At 38.4% G+C, this 21,871-nt stretch overlaps 3 protein-coding genes across 4 annotated transcripts; 1 reads left to right on the top strand and 2 right to left on the bottom strand.

Annotated features, from left to right (window-relative positions):
* The first annotated feature begins 3,641 nt into the window (after positions 1-3,641).
* On the top strand, positions 3,642-6,586 carry LOC122078270 (aquaporin SIP1-2-like). Its single transcript, XM_042644180.1, has 4 exons — positions 3,642-3,883; positions 3,999-4,481; positions 4,858-5,130; positions 6,207-6,586. The coding sequence occupies exons 2-4, from the start codon at positions 4,188-4,190 to the stop codon at positions 6,351-6,353; spliced, it is 714 nt and encodes a 237-aa protein (XP_042500114.1). The 5' UTR covers positions 3,642-3,883; positions 3,999-4,187; the 3' UTR covers positions 6,354-6,586.
* Positions 6,587-8,600: 2,014 nt separating this feature from the next.
* On the bottom strand, positions 8,601-14,691 carry LOC122078181 (cellulose synthase-like protein G3). Its single transcript, XM_042644063.1, has 6 exons — positions 13,932-14,691; positions 10,965-11,114; positions 10,654-10,779; positions 10,030-10,470; positions 9,609-9,956; positions 8,601-9,294 (listed from the first exon to the last, which is right to left on the bottom strand). The coding sequence occupies exons 1-6, from the start codon at positions 14,541-14,543 to the stop codon at positions 8,740-8,742; spliced, it is 2,232 nt and encodes a 743-aa protein (XP_042499997.1). The 5' UTR covers positions 14,544-14,691; the 3' UTR covers positions 8,601-8,739.
* A 2,675-nt stretch (positions 14,692-17,366) lies between these two features.
* Positions 17,367-21,856, bottom strand: LOC122079295 (alpha-galactosidase). Of its 2 annotated transcripts, none has more exons than XM_042645649.1 (15): positions 21,345-21,856; positions 20,753-20,877; positions 20,568-20,624; positions 20,064-20,098; positions 19,859-19,962; positions 19,648-19,723; positions 19,492-19,550; positions 19,293-19,358; positions 19,116-19,199; positions 18,853-18,917; positions 18,546-18,628; positions 18,348-18,438; positions 18,183-18,232; positions 17,708-17,848; positions 17,367-17,580 (listed from the first exon to the last, which is right to left on the bottom strand). In XM_042645649.1, exons 1-15 carry the CDS (start codon positions 21,533-21,535, stop codon positions 17,494-17,496), a joined length of 1,314 nt encoding a protein of 437 aa, XP_042501583.1. In that variant the 5' UTR covers positions 21,536-21,856; the 3' UTR covers positions 17,367-17,493. The 2 variants fall into 2 exon arrangements, with proteins under 2 accessions (XP_042501583.1, XP_042501584.1); XM_042645650.1 differs by having other exon boundaries at positions 20,753-20,811; positions 21,345-21,852.
* Positions 21,857-21,871: the final 15 nt, after the last annotated feature.

The raw sequence follows: 21,871 nt of genomic DNA, 5'->3' as shown, positions 1-21,871 counted from the left end.
TGTGCCCAATTTCTTCAAATGTCCAATATCACTTGATGTCTTGACCACTGTTAGTTAAAACGCGTTCTCCCGTATGCTATTATACAATATGAAAAAAAATGAAAACGGCAAAAGAATCTGTTTTAAACAGCCGTTTTAAACAAGTATCCATTTTTAAAGCTAAAATAGGAATTTTATTAAAAAAAAAAAAAGAGAAAAAAAGAGAAAAAAAAGTGAAGAGTGAAGACTATGGTATTTGAGTTTTGGTTTTTAACTTCCATACTATCTATAGGAAAAAAAAATCTCATCTTCTTATAGCCCATTGAGTAAGGAGAAACTAAAATTAAAGCTAGTAACATCTCATCTTCTTGTAGCTCATTGGGCTATTTTATCTTGGGACTCTTAGAGCTTTTGGAACATTAGATGCATATATACAGGTAATAATCTCTCAAATTGCATGAGTATACTGCCGTTTTTTTGTTTCATTTTTTTTGAAAACTACGCGTTTAATATTCGTACCATTTGTTTTCATCCGTTTGCCGTTCCCTTTTTTTTTACTGTTTTTTTTATCGTACCATTCATCTTTTTTATCTGTTTAAAACTCGTACCGTAGGTTTCTATTTTTTTTGCCGTTCCCGTTAAACTAACAGTGGTCTTGACAACCCCGTTAGCCTCTGCACATGCGTCACCTAGGACCGCTTTTGAATCCAGCAAGGGTTAGACAGTGGTAATAACACCTACCCAGCTACCATGCAGCCCTTACCTAGCAAAGATTTTGTCCTCAACCATACCCTCCACCGTCGCATCCAGATCTGGTCCGTTTCCCTTACCCCTTCTTCCTCTTCTGTTGTCTCCCCTGACCAAGCCCGAAACTTGATCAACATCCACCACCAAGTCGATCAAAAAGAGTTCTAATAGAAGGGATGAATCCCTAAAAATCTTAGTCGAAACTAACTGTTAGATGCTGAGATATCAACAGGTCATGAAATTAGAAAGTAGGTCTCAGATTTACTAATTAATGTGATATAGACATACCCAACCATTCATCACCAAATTAGTATCAAAGGAAAGGCCCTCCAAATATCAACAGAAATTGGTTGGATCTGGATATCAATCTGTTTGAAGTTGCTGAGTTGATAACTCAGATCTGCAGAGCTTTTGAAGCTCCAACCAGAATCAGTAGACGGATCCAACAAGTCAATATTGTGGTTATCATCAGCTAGTAGAAAGCCTTCAGTTGACACTTAGCCATGCAAAAAATCTCAGAAAGTAATGCAAGAACAGGGAATTGATAGGGTAGAAAAGGAAAATAGAGAAGGGATAAGAAGAAGATAGGTTCTCTTTCAAACTAGGACGACGAAGAAGAAGGGGGCTGGATGCCTTGCTAGAGTTTGGCCGCCGGTGAAATCCTCCAATGGCACAGTGATTTTTTTCTAAAACCTTAAAATCCCAATCGATGAGAATTTTACTTCGAGGAAGAAGATGAAGATTATAGAAACGGCAATGTTGTAATCTCATTTGACGAGGGGTATTTTGGAGTTTAAAGTTCAATTATACATCATGATGCATCACTTAACGGTGGGCCACTCACGATCAGGGTACGATTGATAAAATCTACAACATTAGAGGAGTACGATTGTAATTTTAAACTTCATAGGGGATGGGAGTGTAATAAATGAAACATTTAGGGGAGAGGAGTGAAATTTCCTCAAAAAAAAAAAAAATTATATCTCCATTGGATTTGCAATTATTTTAAACTCTTTTTACATTATTATTTTCTTTTGATATATATAAAAAAGCAAACTTTCACCAATCTTTTTCCACTAGTACCTTAAAATTCCTGTCATACCCTTCTATTAATTGGTTCATCCCCATTTTTTTCTTTTAGGGTTGTTATCAAGGTTTCCAAGCCTTTGGCATGACTATTCCTCAAGTTCAACTGACTCCGCAATCATTGAGCCAAATCATTAATGGGATTAACTAAAAAACCAAATTAATCTATCGTGGGTGACCCCAAAAGTGTTACCAAGGTAATTCAAACACAGGCAAGACACTTCGCGCTTAACCCATGACAATTCATCAATGGACCCCTTGAGGTCTAGCTAAGGCGGTATATATATGCATGTATTATTGAGTAATTAAAACCAAGGTTCTAAAACTCGGGAACGATCACAAGAATGGTCAAAGTTGATACTATTTTAATAGCATTCTGGAACGGATTAAATCAGGCCATATCAGACAGATCTGCCTTTGTTAAAAAAATGTTTTTATAATAATTTTACCCTTAAATCATACTTGTAGCACGAGATCAGAAAAAAATCAGTATGGAGGGTCGGTCAAGGCCCATACTATTCCAAACCAACAGAATTTGACCGTTCTGTTCCGATTTTTAGAACCATTATCAGTACCGTTCAAATTATAAGAAAGTCTTTGACATTAAGGGACGAGAAGTATGAATTAAGAATGGCATCATTCTTTCAGCGAATCAAGAGTCAGCAGCAAAGAATTAAGACTCAGGAATTGGAATTGGCCCCTTCAAATCTTCAAGTTCAACTACAGCTTGCAAGTGGAAAATACGGCGGCAAATCCAATGAGGAGGAGAAAACAATGTCCCCATATAATAATAAGGCATGAGTCGCATAAGCCACATAATTTAATTTAATATAATAATTTACCACAAAAAAGAAATAAATAAATAAAGATATTTTTCGAGAAAGTTTCAACACTCCATATTCCCTTCCAAGGTTTTAAAACTTAGGAACGATCAGGATTGATCAAAGGCCGACATCAGATTATAATTCATATCGGTCAAATTTATTTATTTTTAATCAATTTATATAATATATGATTTTATTTTTGTGATGAGGCAAAATATGTCCCATTCCTCAGCACCGTTGAAGGGTGTATGTAAACCTAAATAGAAGACTGACCTGCCACTTCGACCTCTCCTCGTGCCGAGCAGCTACCTTGGCCTCTCCTCATGTTGAGCAGCCACCTCGGTCTCTTCTCATGCCAACTAGTCACCTCCGCTCGGCCAACCTATCACCTCGGCTTGGCACAGTCAAATAAGGCACCCACTCCTACATTCAAGAGACGTGATCCTTGATCACAGGGGTAGGATTCTATCCACTACACGTCATCATCAGAGGCGTCCACCCCTCTTACGACTTACATCTCCGAGATCAATTGGGAATATTCTCAGAATCACAGAGCCATTCCCCTCAAGGACTCTATGCCTAAACATGACTCTCCACAAACGCCTCTCATTCTCTCTCCATCAGCAGCCTATAAATATCAAGGTAAGCCTCCATCATAGGGGATCGATCACTTCTTACATCTGTAGGTCGGTTGGAGCATCAGGAACTATAGGGAAGATCATTCGATCAATTTTTATCGCATCACTTTAGATTATACATACATACCTTTGGATCATACATGTATATTAGAATCGAAAAAATAAAGATCGGATCGATCGATCAATATCGTTCGAATCCAGCCAATATTGACCGATCCCTTCACGAAGGTCACAGGAACTCAGTCCTAAGATGGAGGCTGGGACTGGGAGGGTGGAACCTTAGGAGTTAAAATATAGTCAAATGGAACATCCAATTCCAGCTCCTCCAACAACGACGGCATTACTACGCTACTACTTGAGTTACGGTCCCCAAGCATGAAGCACCTGCTCACCAGATATGTTTTTTTATTACCCTCCATGACTCCATCCCCATCCAACGGGATTATTTTGCAATTGGTGTGGATCGTCGGGTTAGGTAAAGGCTAAAGCAGAGAGGTAAATCTCCGAGAGCCTCTCCGAGAGCGAGGGAGAAAGCGAGTGATACCTACCTACCTGCCTTTCTTCGGATCGTCAGCTCTGCTCTTTACTTTTATACTATACTTGAAAGCGGTAGGTTTTTCACACCCGAATAAAGTGAGAGGGTGAGACTTGAGAGAGAGAGAGAGTCCAAGATTTGATTTGTTTCTCTTTATTTATTTATTTTTTTCATCTTTGCTTCTGCGAGGTCAATCTTCAACAAGCTTATTGTCTGCAAAACCAAGGCAAAGAGGCTTGGGGGATTCATCATCTCCTTTGCCTTCTTCCCCTCTTGAGTTATCTATCAATTTACTTCTGAAAGAAGAAGAAGAAGAAGAATACAACTAGGGAATCATCAATAACAAGGAAAGGAGGAGCCCGGAGAAAGCAGGAAGGGATGGGTGTGGTCAAGGCGGCGATCGGTGATGCGGTGTTGACTGCCATGTGGGTGTTCTGCGCTTCCACTCTTCGGGCCTCCACCTCCATTATCCAGAAAGCGCTGGGATTCCAAAGCATCGCTTCCGCCCTCGTTATCACCACCACCCTCGTCGCCTTCCTCGTCTTACTCTTCACCTTGCTTGGGACCGCCATGGGTGGAGCCAGCTTTAATCCTACCGGCACTGCTTCCTTCTTCGCCGCCGGCATCGGCGATACCAACCTCATCTCCATGGCCTTCCGCTTCCCTGCTCAGGTTTCTTTTTGTGCTTTTCTCTTGTCTTTCCCCTACTAATTACGACATACAGTTCCTGCTCTTCGATTGTTGATTCTTCTTTGTTTGCTTCCGCTGAGCCTGTCCTTAATGGATAATTGCGGTTTGGGATTTATATTTGACCTTCATAACAAGCATATCACTTCACTTGGACCCTCGTTTCGATGGGTCTATTGGATTTGATTCCTTCTTTTTATTTCAATTTCCTTTTCTACTTCGTATCTGTATACCTAGGACCCCAGAAAAAAGGGGGGAATACAAATTTGATAATTTTTGAACTCAAATTTGCGTTCACGTCGAGCTGTATGAAGATTTAAAATGATGAAAATGGAAAAAAGTAACTGGTTAATGTCTACAGGCAATTGGGGCAGTGGGCGGTGCCTTGGCAATTGTGGAAGTGATGCCGCCCGAGTACAAACACATGCTTGGTGGGCCTTCACTGAAAGTCGACTTGCACATTGGGGCCGTCGCCGAAGGGGTCTTGACCTTCATCATCAGTTTCGCCGTTTTATATATAGTGGTCAAGGGTCCGAGAAACCCGCTTTTAAAGGTTTGGCTGATTGCCATGGCGACGGTTTCATTGGTTGTTGCAGGATCTGGTTACACTGGACCGGCCATGAATCCTGCCAATGTAAGTAATCCTTTTTGTTTATTCTACTTCCATTTGCTTGTCCTTCTTTCTCCTTTCTGTGGTGAATCATGATTTTTTTTTCTGTCTTTCTGTGTACAATTCTAAGATCCACCGAATAGCAGCTCAATGTACCAGTTTGACTGGATCGTCCTTGAATGCTGCTTGTGGCTGGCCCCTTTTTTCCTGTTGAATTACGAATTGTTCTTCTGCTGAATGAATCATGAGATGATCTCTTTCACTTTTTTAATTGCATGTTTTGATATTTGTTGCGCACCATTCTTAATTTGATATTAATAAAAACAGGACAAATCTTCTTACTCCTCTGTCTTAACTGAGCTCCATTGTAATCCTCATTGCCATTATCCCCTTCTTTATAACAAGTAGGAAAGATAGTGCTTTTACAATGGAAGATGAAAGTCAAGTTCTTTTGATGCTATCTTACCGGAAACTGAGTAGTGCAGTTCTTGTTCGTCTACTAGTAAAAAACCTCTAAGAATCACTTGAACTCCACTCTTCTCTTTTGAATTCTGTTAGTCTTATGTGACTAGATGGAAATTGTAGTTTAGCTGATCTTCACTATCCCTATACATTTACCCACCCTAGATGGGCTAGGATTTCCAATGATCATCTGTCATCCTACCAACTGTCAAAATTGGGGAAATGATTCCTGTCAGGGAGCATAGCCTCCGTGAGTACTCCCCTCCCCTCCCCTCCCCTCCCCTCCCCTGAGATGATCTCTCTTCCTCCTGGAATGATTCCTTTACTGGGGGGGCATTCATAGGGTGTTTCCTGCTGGCGTAGGCTAAACAGGAAACACACTCCCATCAAAATTTTACTGCAATAGCAAGTGTTGATGTATAAACATGAAAGGGAAATTTTCCCTTAACAGTAAGTAAAGCTTTTCTCTACCATACTGCATCACCATAAACATTTTTCTCCCTTTTGAATCAAAGGATCATCATAAGCATTGCCAAGTTCACTAACTTTGTTTTCCCGTTGTTTGATACTTCTTTATTTTCTGATTTTAGAAGATAGCAAACTTGATATAAATTCAGCAAGTATGTTATTTGATGCAGGCCTTTGGGTGGGCTTATGTGAACAACCGCCACAATACATGGGAGCAGTTCTATGTTTACTGGATTTGCCCCTTTATTGGAGCAATTCTGGCTGCTTCGATCTTCCGGGTCATATTCCCTCAACCAGTCAAGCAGAAGAAAGCATAAAGAAAAAAGAGTGCATTACTTTGTCGTTTGTGTCAAGTACTTTTATCTGTAACTCTGTTTCTCCATTACTATTCCCTCTTTTAGTCCTTAGCAGTTATTTTTAGATAATGTGGTTTTCTGAACCTGGAAACTACAACTGTAGGTCACTTCTTCATATTCAAACTTGAATGAGTTGCCTTGTGATTTTTCTTGACAAGCTACTTTGGAAATCTTCTGGAGCCAAGTTGAGTAAATTTGCTTTCAATGGGGGGGTTTTTTGTTGTCAAAACTAAAAACTCCAAAGATCAAAACTACTCGAAACTAGAAACAGATTTTAACTTTTATCAGTCTGTGAAGGCCTAGGCAAGTCAAAAGGAAGTCCAAAAGTTTTGGGTCCGGATGTCAAGAGCTTCTGATGATCTATGATTTAGGAGAGCTAGATAGAGTGGAATGTCACAGCGGGACTCATGCTAGATGAACCCCTTGACTATGTCCAGAGCAAGCTGGATACCCTTCAGTTAGGCGTCGAGAACTAAATTACACTGCATACAGCATCACTAGATAATAAATGCTGCTAAGAGATGGTCACATATTTGTTGTCAAAGCCATTTCCTGATACAAGGTAGGCCAAGTATGTGAGTTAAGCAAACATTCAGGTCTTATCAGCCTTTAAGGTGGGGCCGGGATAAGATATAGCCTTGATTAACTTTTTGATAGACTGAACTAGTAGAAATTTAGTGAGAGTCCCCAGTGGAACAGCTGCCTAATTCACTTGGAATGGAATGCTGAGTATAAGTAGCCTTACATTCCTTATAAACTGTGCAGATGTTTGATTGGCTCTATGAGGAGAGGGAGGGGGAGAGGGAGTATTGTGCAGCACAGAAAATAGACTTTTCCATTCTGTTGATAGTGCAAAAACTTTGGAAAAAGTAGGAGGGGGGGGGTTGGGTAGATAAGAAAAAGAGGTTGGCTGGTAACTTTTCCGCCCAACTAATCAAACACTTCAATTTCTCATGAGAATGGAAAAGTACGAATGACTTCCCATTCCTTAAATCCCCCTCCAAACAAATGGGTCTCAAGAATCCTTTGTTGGAACAACCCAGGTGGAAGTATCTCATGTTAACGCTTCCATAAGGAAAAAATGAATTTACGATAGATTGGGAGTTTCCAAATAAATTTTCAGGGGAACTTATCACCCTCATATCACTGTTAGTTAAAATGCGGTTGCCGTTTTTTTTGTTTAAAACGCGTTTTCCCGTATGCTACTATACAATATGGTAAAAAACGTAAACGACAAAAAAAATCCGTTTAAAACACGTTTTAAATGTGTTTCTGTATTTTAAGGGGAAAATAGAAATTTTATAATTAAAAAAAAAACCATTCGTAGAAGTGAAGAGTGAAGACGATAAGATATTAGGATTTGGGTTTTTAACTTCTAGATTATCTATAGGAAAAACATCTCATCTTCTTGTAGCCCATTGAGTAAGAAGAAGCTAAAGCCAGCAACATCTCATCTTCTTATAGCCCATTGGGTTATTTTATCTTAGGACTCCCAAGAGCTTTTGAAACATTAGATGCAGGTATACATGTAATAATTTCTCAAATTGCATGATTATACTATCGTTTTTTTGGTTTTGTTTTTTGAAAACTACACTTTTAATACTCATATCATTTGTTTTTGTCCATTTGTCATTTCCCTTTTTTTTTATCATACCGTTCATCGTTTTTATCTATTTAAAATTCATTCTGTACATCTCTATTTTTTTGTCGTCCCCGTTTTAACTAACAATGCCTCAGATTGTCCCAAGTCTGTACGCTTGGTTAACTGCTTGCTTATTTGTCAACTTTCTAGTTTTGATTTTTGTGCAGACTAATCTATCAGAAGCTCGATTTGATAGGAATCTTAATCTTAATGATGTTTTGCACCATTTGCAAAGGGAACAATGATGTTAGGATTTTTTTTTGACAAAACTAAAATTTTATTAAGAGAAAAGATAGGAAGAGAACCTCCTAGCCGATACAGTTTGTAACAACGACGGTGGAGAATTCCACCGAGTTCGCGGCATCCCCAGCCGTAAAGCTCCTTTGGCTAACAAGTGAGCCAATTGATGTCCGGTCAGGAGTTTGACCCCCAGATATCCCAAGACAAGAAGTTGAAAGGTTTCATACAATGAAGTATGAACACGATGGACGCTAGCTAGAGAGAAAAATTTGTCTCAATAGTATTTGACGAAGTGGAAATATTGAAGGAAAAAAAAAGTAGTAATATGAATTAAATTAAGACATTCTGTTTATATATAGAAGGATAAATTCATAAAGAGATGCCATAGAAGTGTATAATTATTCCCACAGACACAGATGAAAAGGAAATTAAAAAGCTGATGAGTGGGGCCGGGGAAGTGACTGATTAAAGTTTGAGCGCCAAAGATGACGCTAAGTAGAGAATCGAAGCAAGTAAGATTGATATCATTGTAATCTTTGCAGGCATCTTTCCATCGTCCCTTCTGAAAGCTATGGCCTCATATATTGGCCAACAACTCACCATCACAAAACCCGAAATAAACAACTGCACAAACATTTCACTTGCTTTTTTTCCATGTCCTAACACTCTTGCAAACCCCACCACAAATGCAATCAAATTGAGTATGGCAGTTGTTGTGAGTGGCACAAACAAAGTTGAGGCTACCCCGAACTCGAATATGCTTTGCTCATATCGCTTCCTTAGTTCTTCTGTAACCACTTTGCTAGTCACATTGAACCCACCAGAGGCTGTAAAGCCAACCGATTTCAGTAAATAGGTAGCAGACCCAAATAGATAAGATGAGTTTCCCCTGATCATCCACATTCTTTGATCATTCCACCACTTTCGGGTTGTTCCTCCTGCTAAAATGAATTCAAGGTAATCCTGTACATATGCTCCTAAGAAAAGGAACGTATACAAGTAGAACCAAGGGTCTGAAACCTGCAATACAATACAATACAATACAATACAATACAATACAATATTATTTATGGGAACCTTGTTAGTCAATCTCAATCTGCAGTCAAGTTCAAGAATTCTCCTTTTTCTAAAAGGGAAATTGAGAAAAACTTTCATCTCAGTTATGAATTGCTTGCAGCTGTGTAATGCTGGTTTGTGTTGGCATTAACATCATCAGGCCCGTAATGGATCATTAATTACCCAGAAAAAGGAAAATGGTATGGTGTATGTGGATCTTAATTAATTTGTATCCATTGTAAACATGTACAAGTAGTAGTAGTAGTAGTAGGTAGTACCTTTGGGAACATGGAGAGTCCATTGAGGAGAGCTAGCTGTGGGATGTAGGCATAGGTGGTTATTGGAAGGCACCAAGTTGGTTCAAATCCATTGTGGGCATATGCAAGACCCATGAGCAATCCCATGGCTCGAGTGCCGTAAGTGATAGGACTGTACTTGGAGGCGGCCACCTCCAGCAGGCCAATGGACCACCTGATGTTTTGACTTAGGACGTCACTGAGAGTGAAAGGCGAGCCCCCGAGAAATGCTGCTCTTTCAGGATGGCAAAACGCTGCATTCCATCCTTTGCACTGTTGCAGATAACTAGTCTTGTAGTCTTCTGTTAATGATCCGTATCTGAAGCCTATCTGTACATGCATTTTATCAATACTGAGAAACAACTTATCTATGATCATGAATGCTTAATTTGCAGCATCTTACCTCAATGCCCCAGTTGGTCCCATGCTCATAGTTGCAACTTGCTACATGGTGGGCTGATGCCAAAACTGATTTGGAACTGATAGATTTGTCCAAGTCATGGGGGTGGGATTCTGGAGAGGAAGAGGAAGAGGAAGATGAAGGTCCCCCAAAGAAGGCTGGTCGCTGGAAAAAGCATCCACTGCCGACATAACGTGTGCCTCCAAGTCCATCCATCCCTGGTGGATCTACTTGATACAAACGTCTGTGGTCATTACCGTAGATGTCGTTCTTGCCAATCCAATGGAACCGCTGAGGGAACTGAATGTAAGCTAGTTTGGGACCAATGGCAGGGTCTGCAAGATAGCATAGCACCCGAAGAAGGGTTTGGGGATCATTGGAGTAGGTGTCACAATCTAAGTTTAGGACCACCGCCGCATTGGTCATCGTAGCTGATACACGAAGCTTCGAGACATTCATATATGCAAAACAAGTACGTACATCAATACATAATTGCCTTGATTTTTTTTTTTTATTATAGGTAATTATAAATGTGATTTTTAATTATTTGCTCATGAATCATGATCATCATAATTAATAATACTGTAATTAAGAGCTAGCTAGATGTGAATAAGCTTAATTAATTACCAGTGCATTAAGGGCACCGGCCTTAAATTGGTGTGGTGAGATCCTGCTTTTCTCTCTGGAGACATAGACGAGGTTAGGCATTCTATGGCCCTTTACGTCTTTGTCTTTCCCACTCTCTAATAAAACCTGCTCTTGCAATCCATCAATAAATACATTATTAATACATTAATACATTAATACATTAAGAGAGAGAGAGAGATGAAAAGGGTTTAACATCAATCATATAACGATCTTTTGCTGGCAAAACACATACAAGATGATATATATATATATATATATATATCTGGATCTGGTGACAAATTAAAAATAACCTGAATTACTGCAGGATGGTGTTGACGTGTGAAAGCTGGCGTCCATTTGTTGAAAGCTTGACGGTCATGTTCATTCATGACGTATTCCGGTGGAACAGACCCTCTCTCCATAACGCTATCTATCTTTACTTTCATCTCTTCATACATCATCTGGAATTAATATGTACATGTTCAAATTAAAGAGAGAACACTATTGAAATCTATCTTATAATATATATATGCAGAGTTGATCATTCGGACCTTTCAATTCATAGAGGGAACTTCCCTTTTTCTTTGTGAGTTTCGGAAATATCTCCATTCATAGGTCTGAGATCCACATCTATGAATTGAAAGGTCCGAATGATCAACTCTGCATATATATATATATATATATATATAATTGATGATGATTTTTATGTGATCGAAGGAGGATTATATTAAACGAGCACACTGCCATTTAATATGTAATATACAGAGAGATATGGAATTTTTTTTTTTTTTTTCCTTTTTGGAGTGGAAGAGACATATGAGATTAAATTTTAGATTAATGAGTTGGAAGATAATTCTTCGTTAATATTTTTTATTATTAAGAAAGTAAATTAAAATAGGATTTTAAAATCATAATTAATGGTGATTATAGCCTTATAGTTACCCTACTATTTTCATATTTAGGGAGCCAAGCATTGCCAAACTACTCATATAATGAGCATACCTTTTTCTAGCTGCCATGTCACACGGCTCATCTAGAGCAGAGAATTTGAGGGCTAATGGATCCTATGAACCTTTGAAAATCTTAGACTATATGAGGATGCATACCAATATCAATATCAATATCAAAACCAAAACTAATACTAATATATAGGAGGGTATGTATTTGATTAAAAGGAGAGATAGGCACATTGCCTACATGTGATAAATTAATGGGTGGAATCAATTAGAGCACAGCATCATACAAGAGGAGGGAGGGAGGGAGAAGAGGACAAAGTAGATGATCAAAATGGTGGGCTGTTTAGGAAACCCTTCTAAAATGGGACCAAGCAAAAAAGTTTTTTTTATTATAAATCATTTTTAAAAGGGATGGATTCATATAGCGAACCATGTAATTGGAATGAGATTATGATTGTGGTTACATTTTGTTTTTTAAAAGGGAAAATTACTCCCTCCCTTATAGTTTGTTGAAATTACATATAGATCCAAAGGTTTGAGTGATTTATGCCCCCTTTTATATAGTTTGAAAGATTCTTACAATTAGGTCCGATCCGTTAGTCATCGTAAATTTTAAACTATTAGTTGGTGACTTCACGATTTTAATGCCGAAAATACCCTTATGAAAAACTGAGGTTACTACTACACTCTTCACTTAAAACCAACAAAAGGGAAAAACCAAAAATCATCCCTTCGTTCTTCTCCAACCTTTGAATGCAACCTCCAAGATCTATGTTTTTAGTTCAGGTGGATATACTCTGTACTCTATTATATATAAACCTCTCCTTTCTTTCGTTTTCCATATCTCCTATCCTCTCTCCTTTCTTTCTTTTTGTTTGTTTTCACATAAAGAGATTTGGACTTGGAGAACATAGCTGAGGATATGAAGACAATCCTTCCAAAACATAAACAGGAACAGAGACTAGGAGAAGCACTACAACCAAAAGTACTAGTAGAAGAAGCTTCGATCCATGGAGATGTGTTGGAGGCTACAATCCTCACCCGCCTGACGTTGCTGGACCTGGTGGTGGCCTTTCGTGTTTCCAAGGCATGGCAAGGCTACGTCTCCACCTCCCTCCGCATCTCACCTCGTCTTAAGCCCTTGGTTCATAGTTTACACCCACAACCTCCATTTCACCCCTACCACCTCCTCCATCGGCGCACTCCGATCCTCGGACTCCCAAAACCTCCTCTATACACTCTCCACCACCGGATTATTCTTCTCCTCCTCCGACCCCTTCCACCTGACTTGGCACCATGTGGGACCGCCACTTGTGTGGCGCGAGAACCCCATCGTCGCTCATCTCGGCTCCCATTTCTTCGTCGTCGGTGGCACATGCGACTTCTTCGACGAGGATCCACTCGCCGTTGAGATGTATGACATCGCCTTCGGGAGATGGGATACGTGTCCGTCCATGCCATTCTTGCTCAAGGACTGCCGGAGTTGTATGACGTCTTCTCCACCTGAGTTTGGTTGCAGAGGGGTGATTTGCAGAGAAAATGCCTCCACCTTCTCCAAGAGTTATCTTTCAGAACTATCTCTACTAAGGGGTAATAGAGTCTACTAAAGGAGTAATAAAGCCTTTTGTTGTAAAGGGTATAATAGTCCTCTGATACTAAGACCATCCCTATTGAAGGAGTAATAAAGTTTTTTATTGTATAAAAGTAATAGTATACTCACATTCAATGTTAGGGGAGGAGGTGTAAATCACTCAAATCTTTGGATATATATGTAATTTTGACAAACTACAAAGAAGAGAGACGTAATTTTCCCTTTTTAAAATGGAATATATTTGTTTCCTAGATAAAATTTTTGAAACTTGATTGTTCTTTCATGTGGAGAGTTGTGGATCAAGTTTTCAGACGATCTATTCCACACAGATAGAATCCTCAACAAGATTCTTCTTTTTGGAATTACATCTATATGAATCAATCCGATACTAGAATAATTCTTGTGTGAGACCCTGATCCATTCTTTCATGTGGATAATTTTGGTTAGGCTGCAATTTCACTAGGAATAGTAGAAAGAGGACCACAAGTCTTCCTCATCCATAAAATTTAGGTTCCATTTCATCTTGCCAAGTCTAGGTATCAAGGTCATCTCAGATAAAGTTGAGAGGTCGCCTTCCTCTGTGGAAAAATACGAGCTAGGGGGAGGGGGGGGGGTGAGGGAAAGAAAGTAAAAGAGAAAGGAATCCGAAGAAAAGATAAGATTTGGAAGAAAAGATAAGATTTGAGTGTAGTAGTAGAGTGTAGAATTTGACAAATTAATAGACGACAAACCTTGATGATGTTATGTGTAGAAGATGAAGATGATGATGATGATCCAGTTCCAAAGTAGACCTCGGGGGACCTGTCAAGTAATCCATAGTCCCGGCAAAAAGGCAGCCAGTGGCGGGCGAACTTGGCGGCCTCCATGAAGGCAAACAGCGTAAGCTCTGATCCCCCATCATCCGATACGTAGACCCCCAGCTTCTCCGCCGGATATTCGTACCCCAACACCGACAGTGCCGTGTTCACCACTCCCAAGGGAGGCTCCTTGTATGGGTCAGCGGTGCAAATGAAGACGTCCACGCCTGGTGGATCGTAATCCCTCTCCTCCCCCAGTACTCCTCCCATCAGTACCACACTTTTCAACTTCTCTGGAAACTCCTGGTGGCGAACCGGACGCAGCCTTAGAGACTCGGTGGTGGCCCTCATGAAGGCGAAGACCGCATCGGCCACCATCAAGAGAAGGGAGAAGAAGGAAATGGATGAGTGGAAATGGTGGTAGAACAGAGCCACGACGGCACACGAATACACGAGGCCGAATGCACGATTCAAAGGTGTTCGTCGCATTGCCCGAGTTGTGAGGAGTGGGAGTGCCGCCGCCGGCTTCTCGTTTACGGCTGTCATCGATCGTTGTTGAGATTGTTCTTGATGATTGAGATGCCCCAATTCCAATCTAATATATCCTTGGCCGGGGCTTCTTCTTGATAGCTCTTTGGTCAGAGTTTGGCTATATATATATTATTAAGTAAAATTTCCATTTTCTCGATCCGGGCCCAGGGCCCGGGGTCATAATATTTAACAAGTGAAACCAGTTGCCTGCTGATGATCATTTGTCATTACAACGAGATAAATTGTTTAATAAAAAGACAAAAAGGGTATGCTATGGTATGGCCTACCGCTGATGAGACGAGACCATGACAGAAAATTGATGCTACACTACAAGGTCTACTGCCCACCAGATTTGACTAAGCATCTTACCGCCCTTTTTATTCTTTTTTTTAGGCAGAACTATCCATTGGTGGCTGGATCAGATTCCATAAAATCCAATCCATTAATTATAGCAAATTGGTCCTCTTTTCTCGTCACCGTCACGTGATACGGTCATTAACCCTTTTACCGTTCAAATTTTAATTTAAAGTGCAGTAAGAAGGTGGTTCAATTTCATTGTGTAAACAACCGTTCCCTAGTTGTAGATTAAAAAATTAAAAAAAAAAAAAAAAAAAAGGTACCATCCATGATCCATCCACATGAGCGGTGATGAGCCCCTACATTCAGACATACATAGGAAGAAGGAACTCACCTATCTTTATATAAAAAAAAAAACAAAAACATGTCACGAGAGGAAGGATAATGCATAAACTGATCATCATCGTGGGCAATTTCCTTATAAAAATATAGGTAATAGTCTTTTAGTTCATATAAACTCATTTAAAACTTGTTCTTGCTGTTTGGTTTAATCACAATGAGAATATAGCCTAAGTTGAGCAAAGTTATATAATTTGCCTAAATTAGGAAACTTTCACCTTAAAACATTACAATATATCTTCTTAGTATTTTTTTGTATAGGATGATTTTCCAATTTCATTTTATCGACTCTATTTAGAGGGGGAAAAAAACATTACACCTAATACCATCAATTTTGATAAAATTACAGAAAAATGTCAGTTCAAATCATGAGATTTCAAGTGCTACAATTTATGATAATGACCATCAATCTAATTAATAATAATTATTTTTCATATAGAAATTTTGGTCAAAGATAATAATAAAAAGAAGTAACTTGTTGTCACCGTATAGTGAATTGAGAAGTTGTAAATTTTCTTATTTCCAAAAAATTGAAATGCACTTTATAATGTTGGGGTACAATGAGGTTTCAAAAAATAGAAAATTGTTACACTAATAATGGAAAAACATAAGGTTATGATGTTTTTCTTCACCACTTCGTTAGGGAATAGAGACAGTGACCGGATGGTCTAATTAGTGGAGTGAAAACATTTAAACAACAACAAAAACTCAACATTTTCCCAATTAAATGGGGTCAGCTCTATGAATCCATGACATGGTAAAATAAATGCTGAAAATAAAAGGAAAAAAAAGGAAAGCGACAAAACATCACCACAAGAAACATCTCATTTACAAACAGTCAACTACATAAATCTTTGCCCTCCATGGAACTTTGTTTATGATTATACTAAAGACGAGACCTAGTTTCTGCATGTCTTTCCTTATAATAATTATTATTATTATTATTATTTTTTAACGATACATTGTTTGTGGAGTGCTTAAATATTAAGGATCAAAGAACATTGAGAAAACCATGTAAATGATAGGTCATTGGCAATATGCATACGCAGTGGTTGGACGTGGACAATATTAAATCATATTAACACTCTCTTTCTTGAAGTTGCTTTCCATTTTGTGTATAAAGAGAAGCTAACAGAGCAGGGCAGGGGCGTAGACGCTTTCAAAGTTGCAGAATATAATTGGGAAAATTATATGATTAACCACTTCTGGGCTTCTCTTTACAAAATTACCTACTAAAAGTTTCAGTTAACAAAAATACGCAAAATTAGGTTTCCCTTTACAAAATTACCCACTTAAAGTTTATGTTAACAAAAATACTCAACATTGAGTTTGGGTTTACAAAACTACCCACTCAAAGTTTTAGTAATAAAAAAAATACATGATTATATGTGGAAGACGAAGAATCACTATTTTGGGTAGTTTTGTAAACCCAAACCTAATTTTGGATATTTTTGTTAACCAAAACTTTTGTGAGTAATTTTATAAAAAAAATCCAAAAATGGATAATCATGTAATTTTCCCAATATAATTTCTACTTTTGTTGAGGAGACCCACCAATTACGTCCAATAATCCTTATGGACTGTGATGGGATACTTTTTCCAAAGCTGGGACTGAGAGCATGCTCATATTGTGACACTGATTACGGTTCTACTAATTAAACTTCATATAAAAAATAGAGACTGGTCTACTTACACTACTACTACTAAATACTCCACATATAAAACTAGAGACTCATTTGTTTTACACTATTAGAGAGACTTATCGTTTACTTTATCTTGCTCATTTATTTATTTTATTATTATTATTATTATTATTATTATTATTATTATTTTGTTACTATACCATATCAGGGGAATTGAAATTCTGAATGTCATCCTTTATGCCAACCTCTTGCCAAATCATCCTCATAGACTATGTGTGATGGGATACTTTTTCCAAAGCTGAGACTCAGAGCATGCTCATGACATGACGCTACTCTGATGTTGTTTTACAGTACTATTAATTAAACTTCCTATAAAAACTAGACACTTATATGTTTTACACTACTAGAGAGACTCATCGATTACCTTTTCTTGCTTCTTTATTTAATTTTTTTTTCTAGCTTGTTATATTAGGGTAACTGAAATTATGAATGCCAGTCCTTTATGTCAACATGTTAACTGTAATAAGAGTCCATAACCATCTTCTTGGCTCATGAATAGATACATCTATGAGCATGCCAAAGCTTTGCTTCTCTATAGCACACACATAATCTTCATGGATTCCTAGCTACTGCGGTGTGAGGATATACATTTTACAGGCATGTGACTCAATCTCAGCTGAAAGTTTGCCCTGAATAGATGACATCGTCGAATGCTGTGAAAATATGTAAATCAAAATATATTAATATGATTTAATAATATTTCAACTGACTGCATATATATATAAAATTAAAAAAAAAAAAAAAAAAAAAAAAAAATGTGGAATCATATATGAAATGCACCTCCCACAAATCTCGAGCTGTGACAACAGTTGATGGTTTAAGGCCAATGTCCGACCAGTAAGCAGTAACTTGAGCCTTTGAAGATCCTCTGTTCCATAGTACAACTGCTACCCTGTAAAAACTAAGAGGGCCAGCCCAAACCTGCATAGCAGAAGATAATTGACTATGAAATTCTCCAGGCTAAGGGTACAAAGTAATTAGCTAGCTGGGGAAAAAAAGAAAAAAGGTATGGAGGTGCTTCTGAACTGAATTGAGCAATTTGCTCCAAGATATGCTGACATATCTGTCACTAATATGTGCTTGAATTTGAAGCCAATGAAGTTAATTAAGGTTGGACTTACATTTTTGTTTTGATACTAAGGTAGGCCTAGGTCTGATTTTTAGTGGCTTCTCAAACACTAAATAGGTTTGGCCCCAAGTAATTTAGTCCCTGGAGGATAGATGAGGGACAGGCTAAAATGGTTTAGGAAGATACCTCTAAATCTCCATCCTTCTCAGCCTTTTTTCCTTGGACTCCAAGCTTATCTGTTCACAATTTATCATAAGAGAATCAGGTATTAAGAGCTTGAAAATGTCAAGTTCCTTTTTAATCATATGACTCCTTCAAATAACATTGGAAGACTTTTAGAAGCATACTTACCTTGATTAACTGCAATAACTTCTTCATTGCTAAGCAATTCAAGGGTTATTTTATCGATCGCTCGAATATCACAACCAATCAATAGAGGAGCCTTGCATATTCAGAGCAACACCATTTTGGTCAGATAATTTAATTTGATACTTCTTCAACTTGCTTAAGGAGACAATAACAAACTTATTCAAAACCTTCTCCGATAACCTTAACTAATGCCCATATACTGAAATGTGAACGGTATTCCTCTGTTGTCATGCCACCATTTCCCACTTCAAGCATGTCAGGATCTGATAGTAACAACTCCCAACTAGTGAGAAATCAAACTCAGTATCGTTCACAACATAGATTTGCAGAACAATATGGTAGAACTATGATGAGACCCTTGATAGACATGGATTAACTAAGAAATGCTTTAGTAGCTGGTCACTTTTAAAAGGGTCTTGGTGCAACATTTGAACCGAATGATCTTCACATTACTAAAAGTAATAAAGCAACTTGAGCTGAGTTTTACCATTCCAGCCGCCTGGTCCAGCATAAGGTGCCCACTTATCATTTAGATCTGCTCGAGATGTCATACTAGCCACAGCAATACATCAGTTTTTTTTTTACAATATATAAGAGAACTAAACTTGGCCGACCACATTGCAGTTTGTTAGTTGAGAAATGCATACTTAAGAAATTGCTATTTCGAGTTCGATGAAAACTTTAAAGCTGCATCTCTAAATCTCTATGAAGAAGACAAGTGGGCTTCATACATTAAAGAACAGTTTTTACCTCGCCCAGTTATCCTCAATATCACCAGTTGTCCTCCAACTATTTCCATAACTGGGCGCCCAAGTAGCTGGATCTTCCTGCCCCCTTGTGTTACAAGAAAAACCAATAAACTCAACAGCAATGCAAGTAAAATGGATGTCATGCAATTATTTATGGACTTGACGAAAATCAAATTACCATTCACACAAGGAGAAGAAGATAGACCTTCCTGAGTTCAGTAAGGCTTGACTCATCTTTGGGTACCTATCTCAAGACGTAATCAAACAATTAATTGGAACAAAGTAGCATTAGGTATAAAGTAGGATCTTAAAATAAATTAAAAAAAAAAAAGTGGATGTTTCTCACAGGCATATAGGCTAGCAGGATAGTAAGTTACCTTTCCTTTGGGCTGGTATCAGTATTGTAACAGTTATCATATTTCAAGTAGTCTACTCCCTATATGAGGAAAAAAAAATGTGACTTTTACCTAGATTGAAGTGATGAACATAATTTAGAGAAGTACCCTTTGAAGGAACTAATCACACAACCATACCCACGAGGCAAAGGTTTTTGCATCTTGTTCTTCATGGCCTAGTGATCCAGGCATGTCCTTACTGCAAGTATAGGTCCTGGACATTATGAAACCATTCATTGATAATTAAGCAACATGGACAAATAAGTTACGTTTTGCTGAGAGAAGGGCCTGGGAATGTGTCTGTAAGTTTTTATGCAACAGTATTGATTAAGAAGTGGAAACTCTATACCCTGCATCGGAGTAGACTCCAAGATTGAGTCCTTTGCCATGGACATAATCTGCTAGAGCCTTCATACCAGAAGGAAAGGTTGTGGCATTAGGAACCAAATTTCCCTGCCAGAATTCAAAACCAAAAATATATATATATATATATATATCAATTGCTCCTCATGATAAAATGTACTAATCAATAAACAAAAAGGCGTTGCAAGTACCTGTGAATCTCTATTAAGTTCAGCCCAACAGTCATCTAAAGTAAATCAATATGAAACAGCATAAGAAATTAGCATCATGAATATAGATCTCCATATGTACAAGTCGAATGGTAGAAGATCCGGGTAGGCTCAATCTGGCCCCATTGGTGGTTGAATCATGGATTAGCTGAACTGATTCCTGCGGGTGGGGCGGTCCAGTCTAGGTTCTCTAGGGTTCAGGCAAAATCCAGAACAGAATAGGATTGGAATCGATAAGACCCAATTGAGATCCCGATTCCTTTTTTGATTTAAAACCCAGGTGTTCAAACCATGATTCGATATGATGGATCTTCAAGGCATGTTTGATGGATGAAATCCACCTGGGAATTGGGAATTGGGAATTGGGAATCCTTGTTGTAAGTTGAGCAATGGGTGGGGCACAGGGTTATTATATACGCATTTGAGTAGCCTAATAGAGTATCGGTTCCGAAATAAAACAGCTGATCCAAGAAGGAATGAAAATACCTATATTAATATATTTATAACCAAGGGTTGAAAGACCGGTTGCCACCATTGCATCCGCTGCAGAAGCATGAAAGCTTTATCAGTGTAATGTTAAAGACAAATGAAACTGAAATATCACAAATCTTATTTAACTTGAAATTATATATATTATACTATAGTATGCATGTACTATGTACAAGCATTACCTGTTTCTTTAATCATTTTCTCGTCAATCCCACAATGGAAATGGTTCCAGCTGTTCCATCTAAGAATCCCATACCAATAAATTAGTCGACCCTGTAAACTACTAGTATTTATAACAGGGGAGAAACTGCAGGAATTGAAGGTGGTGAATGACTTGAAGATCGAAAACAGTGAAATTATAAGTTGAATTAATATATAAAGAGATGATGATGAATTTCCTGGATCACTACTGCTTGATTGAGGTATGAGTGTATGACTGAGACGCAAGTGCAAGAAAGAAAGAAAGAAAGAAACTATTGCAATTAATAAGTACTCTTCGAGTAACGCCTATTTTTTTTTTTTTTTTTTTTTTTTTCAGGTAATGTCATAAATGCCATGGATTAACTCATATGGATTTTTTTCAGGTATTATCTTCTTTAATTTGCGCTTTCCTGGATGGTACTGTACTGCTTACTATTCCTATTCCTCCTCAGATTCTTTCACAAGTGACAGCAGAGAACACAATTCTTTTACCCAATTAAGAAAACAAAAAAAAACCTATGATCAGAGAGATGGAGATAGAAGAAGAGCAATGAGAAAGAAAGCTTTGCTTACCCCATCTGGGGAGTTCGAGCAAGGCCGTTGTCTAATAGGTTCCTGCTTCTTGTCGTTGTTGTTGTTGTTAAATCTGGTGAAGTAACATTGAGCAGACGAGCGGCAGCGGGCACTGATAAGAAGGAGAAGAGGGTGGTGAGTATTGGCCCAATAATCACAATCGCTTGTGCCATTGAGGTTGGGAGACCCATGGTCTTGGTAGGCTCCTATGGGCGGAGGAGGAGGAGGAGGCTGGAGTACATGCTTCTGGATGGGGTGCATCATTTATATATACAGAGAGAGAGAGAGAGAGAGAGAGAGAGAGAGAGAAGATGATAAGGTTAGGTGGAGACGAGAAACGGGAAAGAAAAGAATTCAGGTATAATTAAGGGGAAAAGGACGTATAATTAGAGCGCTCATCAGCTCTCCTTCCCCGGAGGTCGATGGTCCAACGAGCCATCCAACCCCTTCTCTTTAACATCTCTTATAACTTCGATCTCTTGGATTCGTCGGTTTGGTGTATCGAACAAACCAATTGTTTTCCGAAT

Source organism: Macadamia integrifolia, chromosome 5, assembly GCF_013358625.1.
Source record: "Macadamia integrifolia cultivar HAES 741 chromosome 5, SCU_Mint_v3, whole genome shotgun sequence".
Taxonomy (NCBI): domain Eukaryota; kingdom Viridiplantae; phylum Streptophyta; class Magnoliopsida; order Proteales; family Proteaceae; genus Macadamia; species Macadamia integrifolia.
The sequence above is the reverse complement of the archived record's forward strand: the minus strand, read 5'-3'. Positions and strand labels throughout refer to the sequence as shown.

What these genes read in the sequence shown, in the direction of transcription:
- LOC122078270 (XM_042644180.1), top strand. Translation starts at nt 4,188, where the DNA reads ATGGGTGTGGTCAAGGCGGCGATCGGTGATGCGGTGTTGACTGCCATG. An exon ending in CCTTCCGCTTCCCTGCTCAG is followed by an intron (nt 4,482 to 4,857) that starts GTTTCTTTTTGT and finishes TAATGTCTACAG; the next exon opens with GCAATTGGGGCAGTGGGCGG. An exon ending in CGGCCATGAATCCTGCCAAT is followed by an intron (nt 5,131 to 6,206) that starts GTAAGTAATCCT and finishes TATTTGATGCAG; the next exon opens with GCCTTTGGGTGGGCTTATGT.
- LOC122078181 (XM_042644063.1), bottom strand. Translation starts at nt 14,543, where the DNA reads ATGACAGCCGTAAACGAGAAGCCGGCGGCGGCACTCCCACTCCTCACA. An exon ending in ACCATCCTGCAGTAATTCAG is followed by an intron (nt 10,780 to 10,964) that starts GTTATTTTTAAT and finishes TTGCAAGAGCAG; the next exon opens with GTTTTATTAGAGAGTGGGAA. An exon ending in CCGGTGCCCTTAATGCACTG is followed by an intron (nt 10,471 to 10,653) that starts GTAATTAATTAA and finishes AATGTCTCGAAG; the next exon opens with CTTCGTGTATCAGCTACGAT.
- LOC122079295 (XM_042645649.1), bottom strand. Translation starts at nt 21,535, where the DNA reads ATGGGTCTCCCAACCTCAATGGCACAAGCGATTGTGATTATTGGGCCA. An exon ending in ATTGAGGATAACTGGGCGAG is followed by an intron (nt 18,918 to 19,115) that starts GTAAAAACTGTT and finishes TGCTGTGGCTAG; the next exon opens with TATGACATCTCGAGCAGATC. An exon ending in TGGACCAGGCGGCTGGAATG is followed by an intron (nt 18,629 to 18,852) that starts GTAAAACTCAGC and finishes TGTTACTATCAG; the next exon opens with ATCCTGACATGCTTGAAGTG.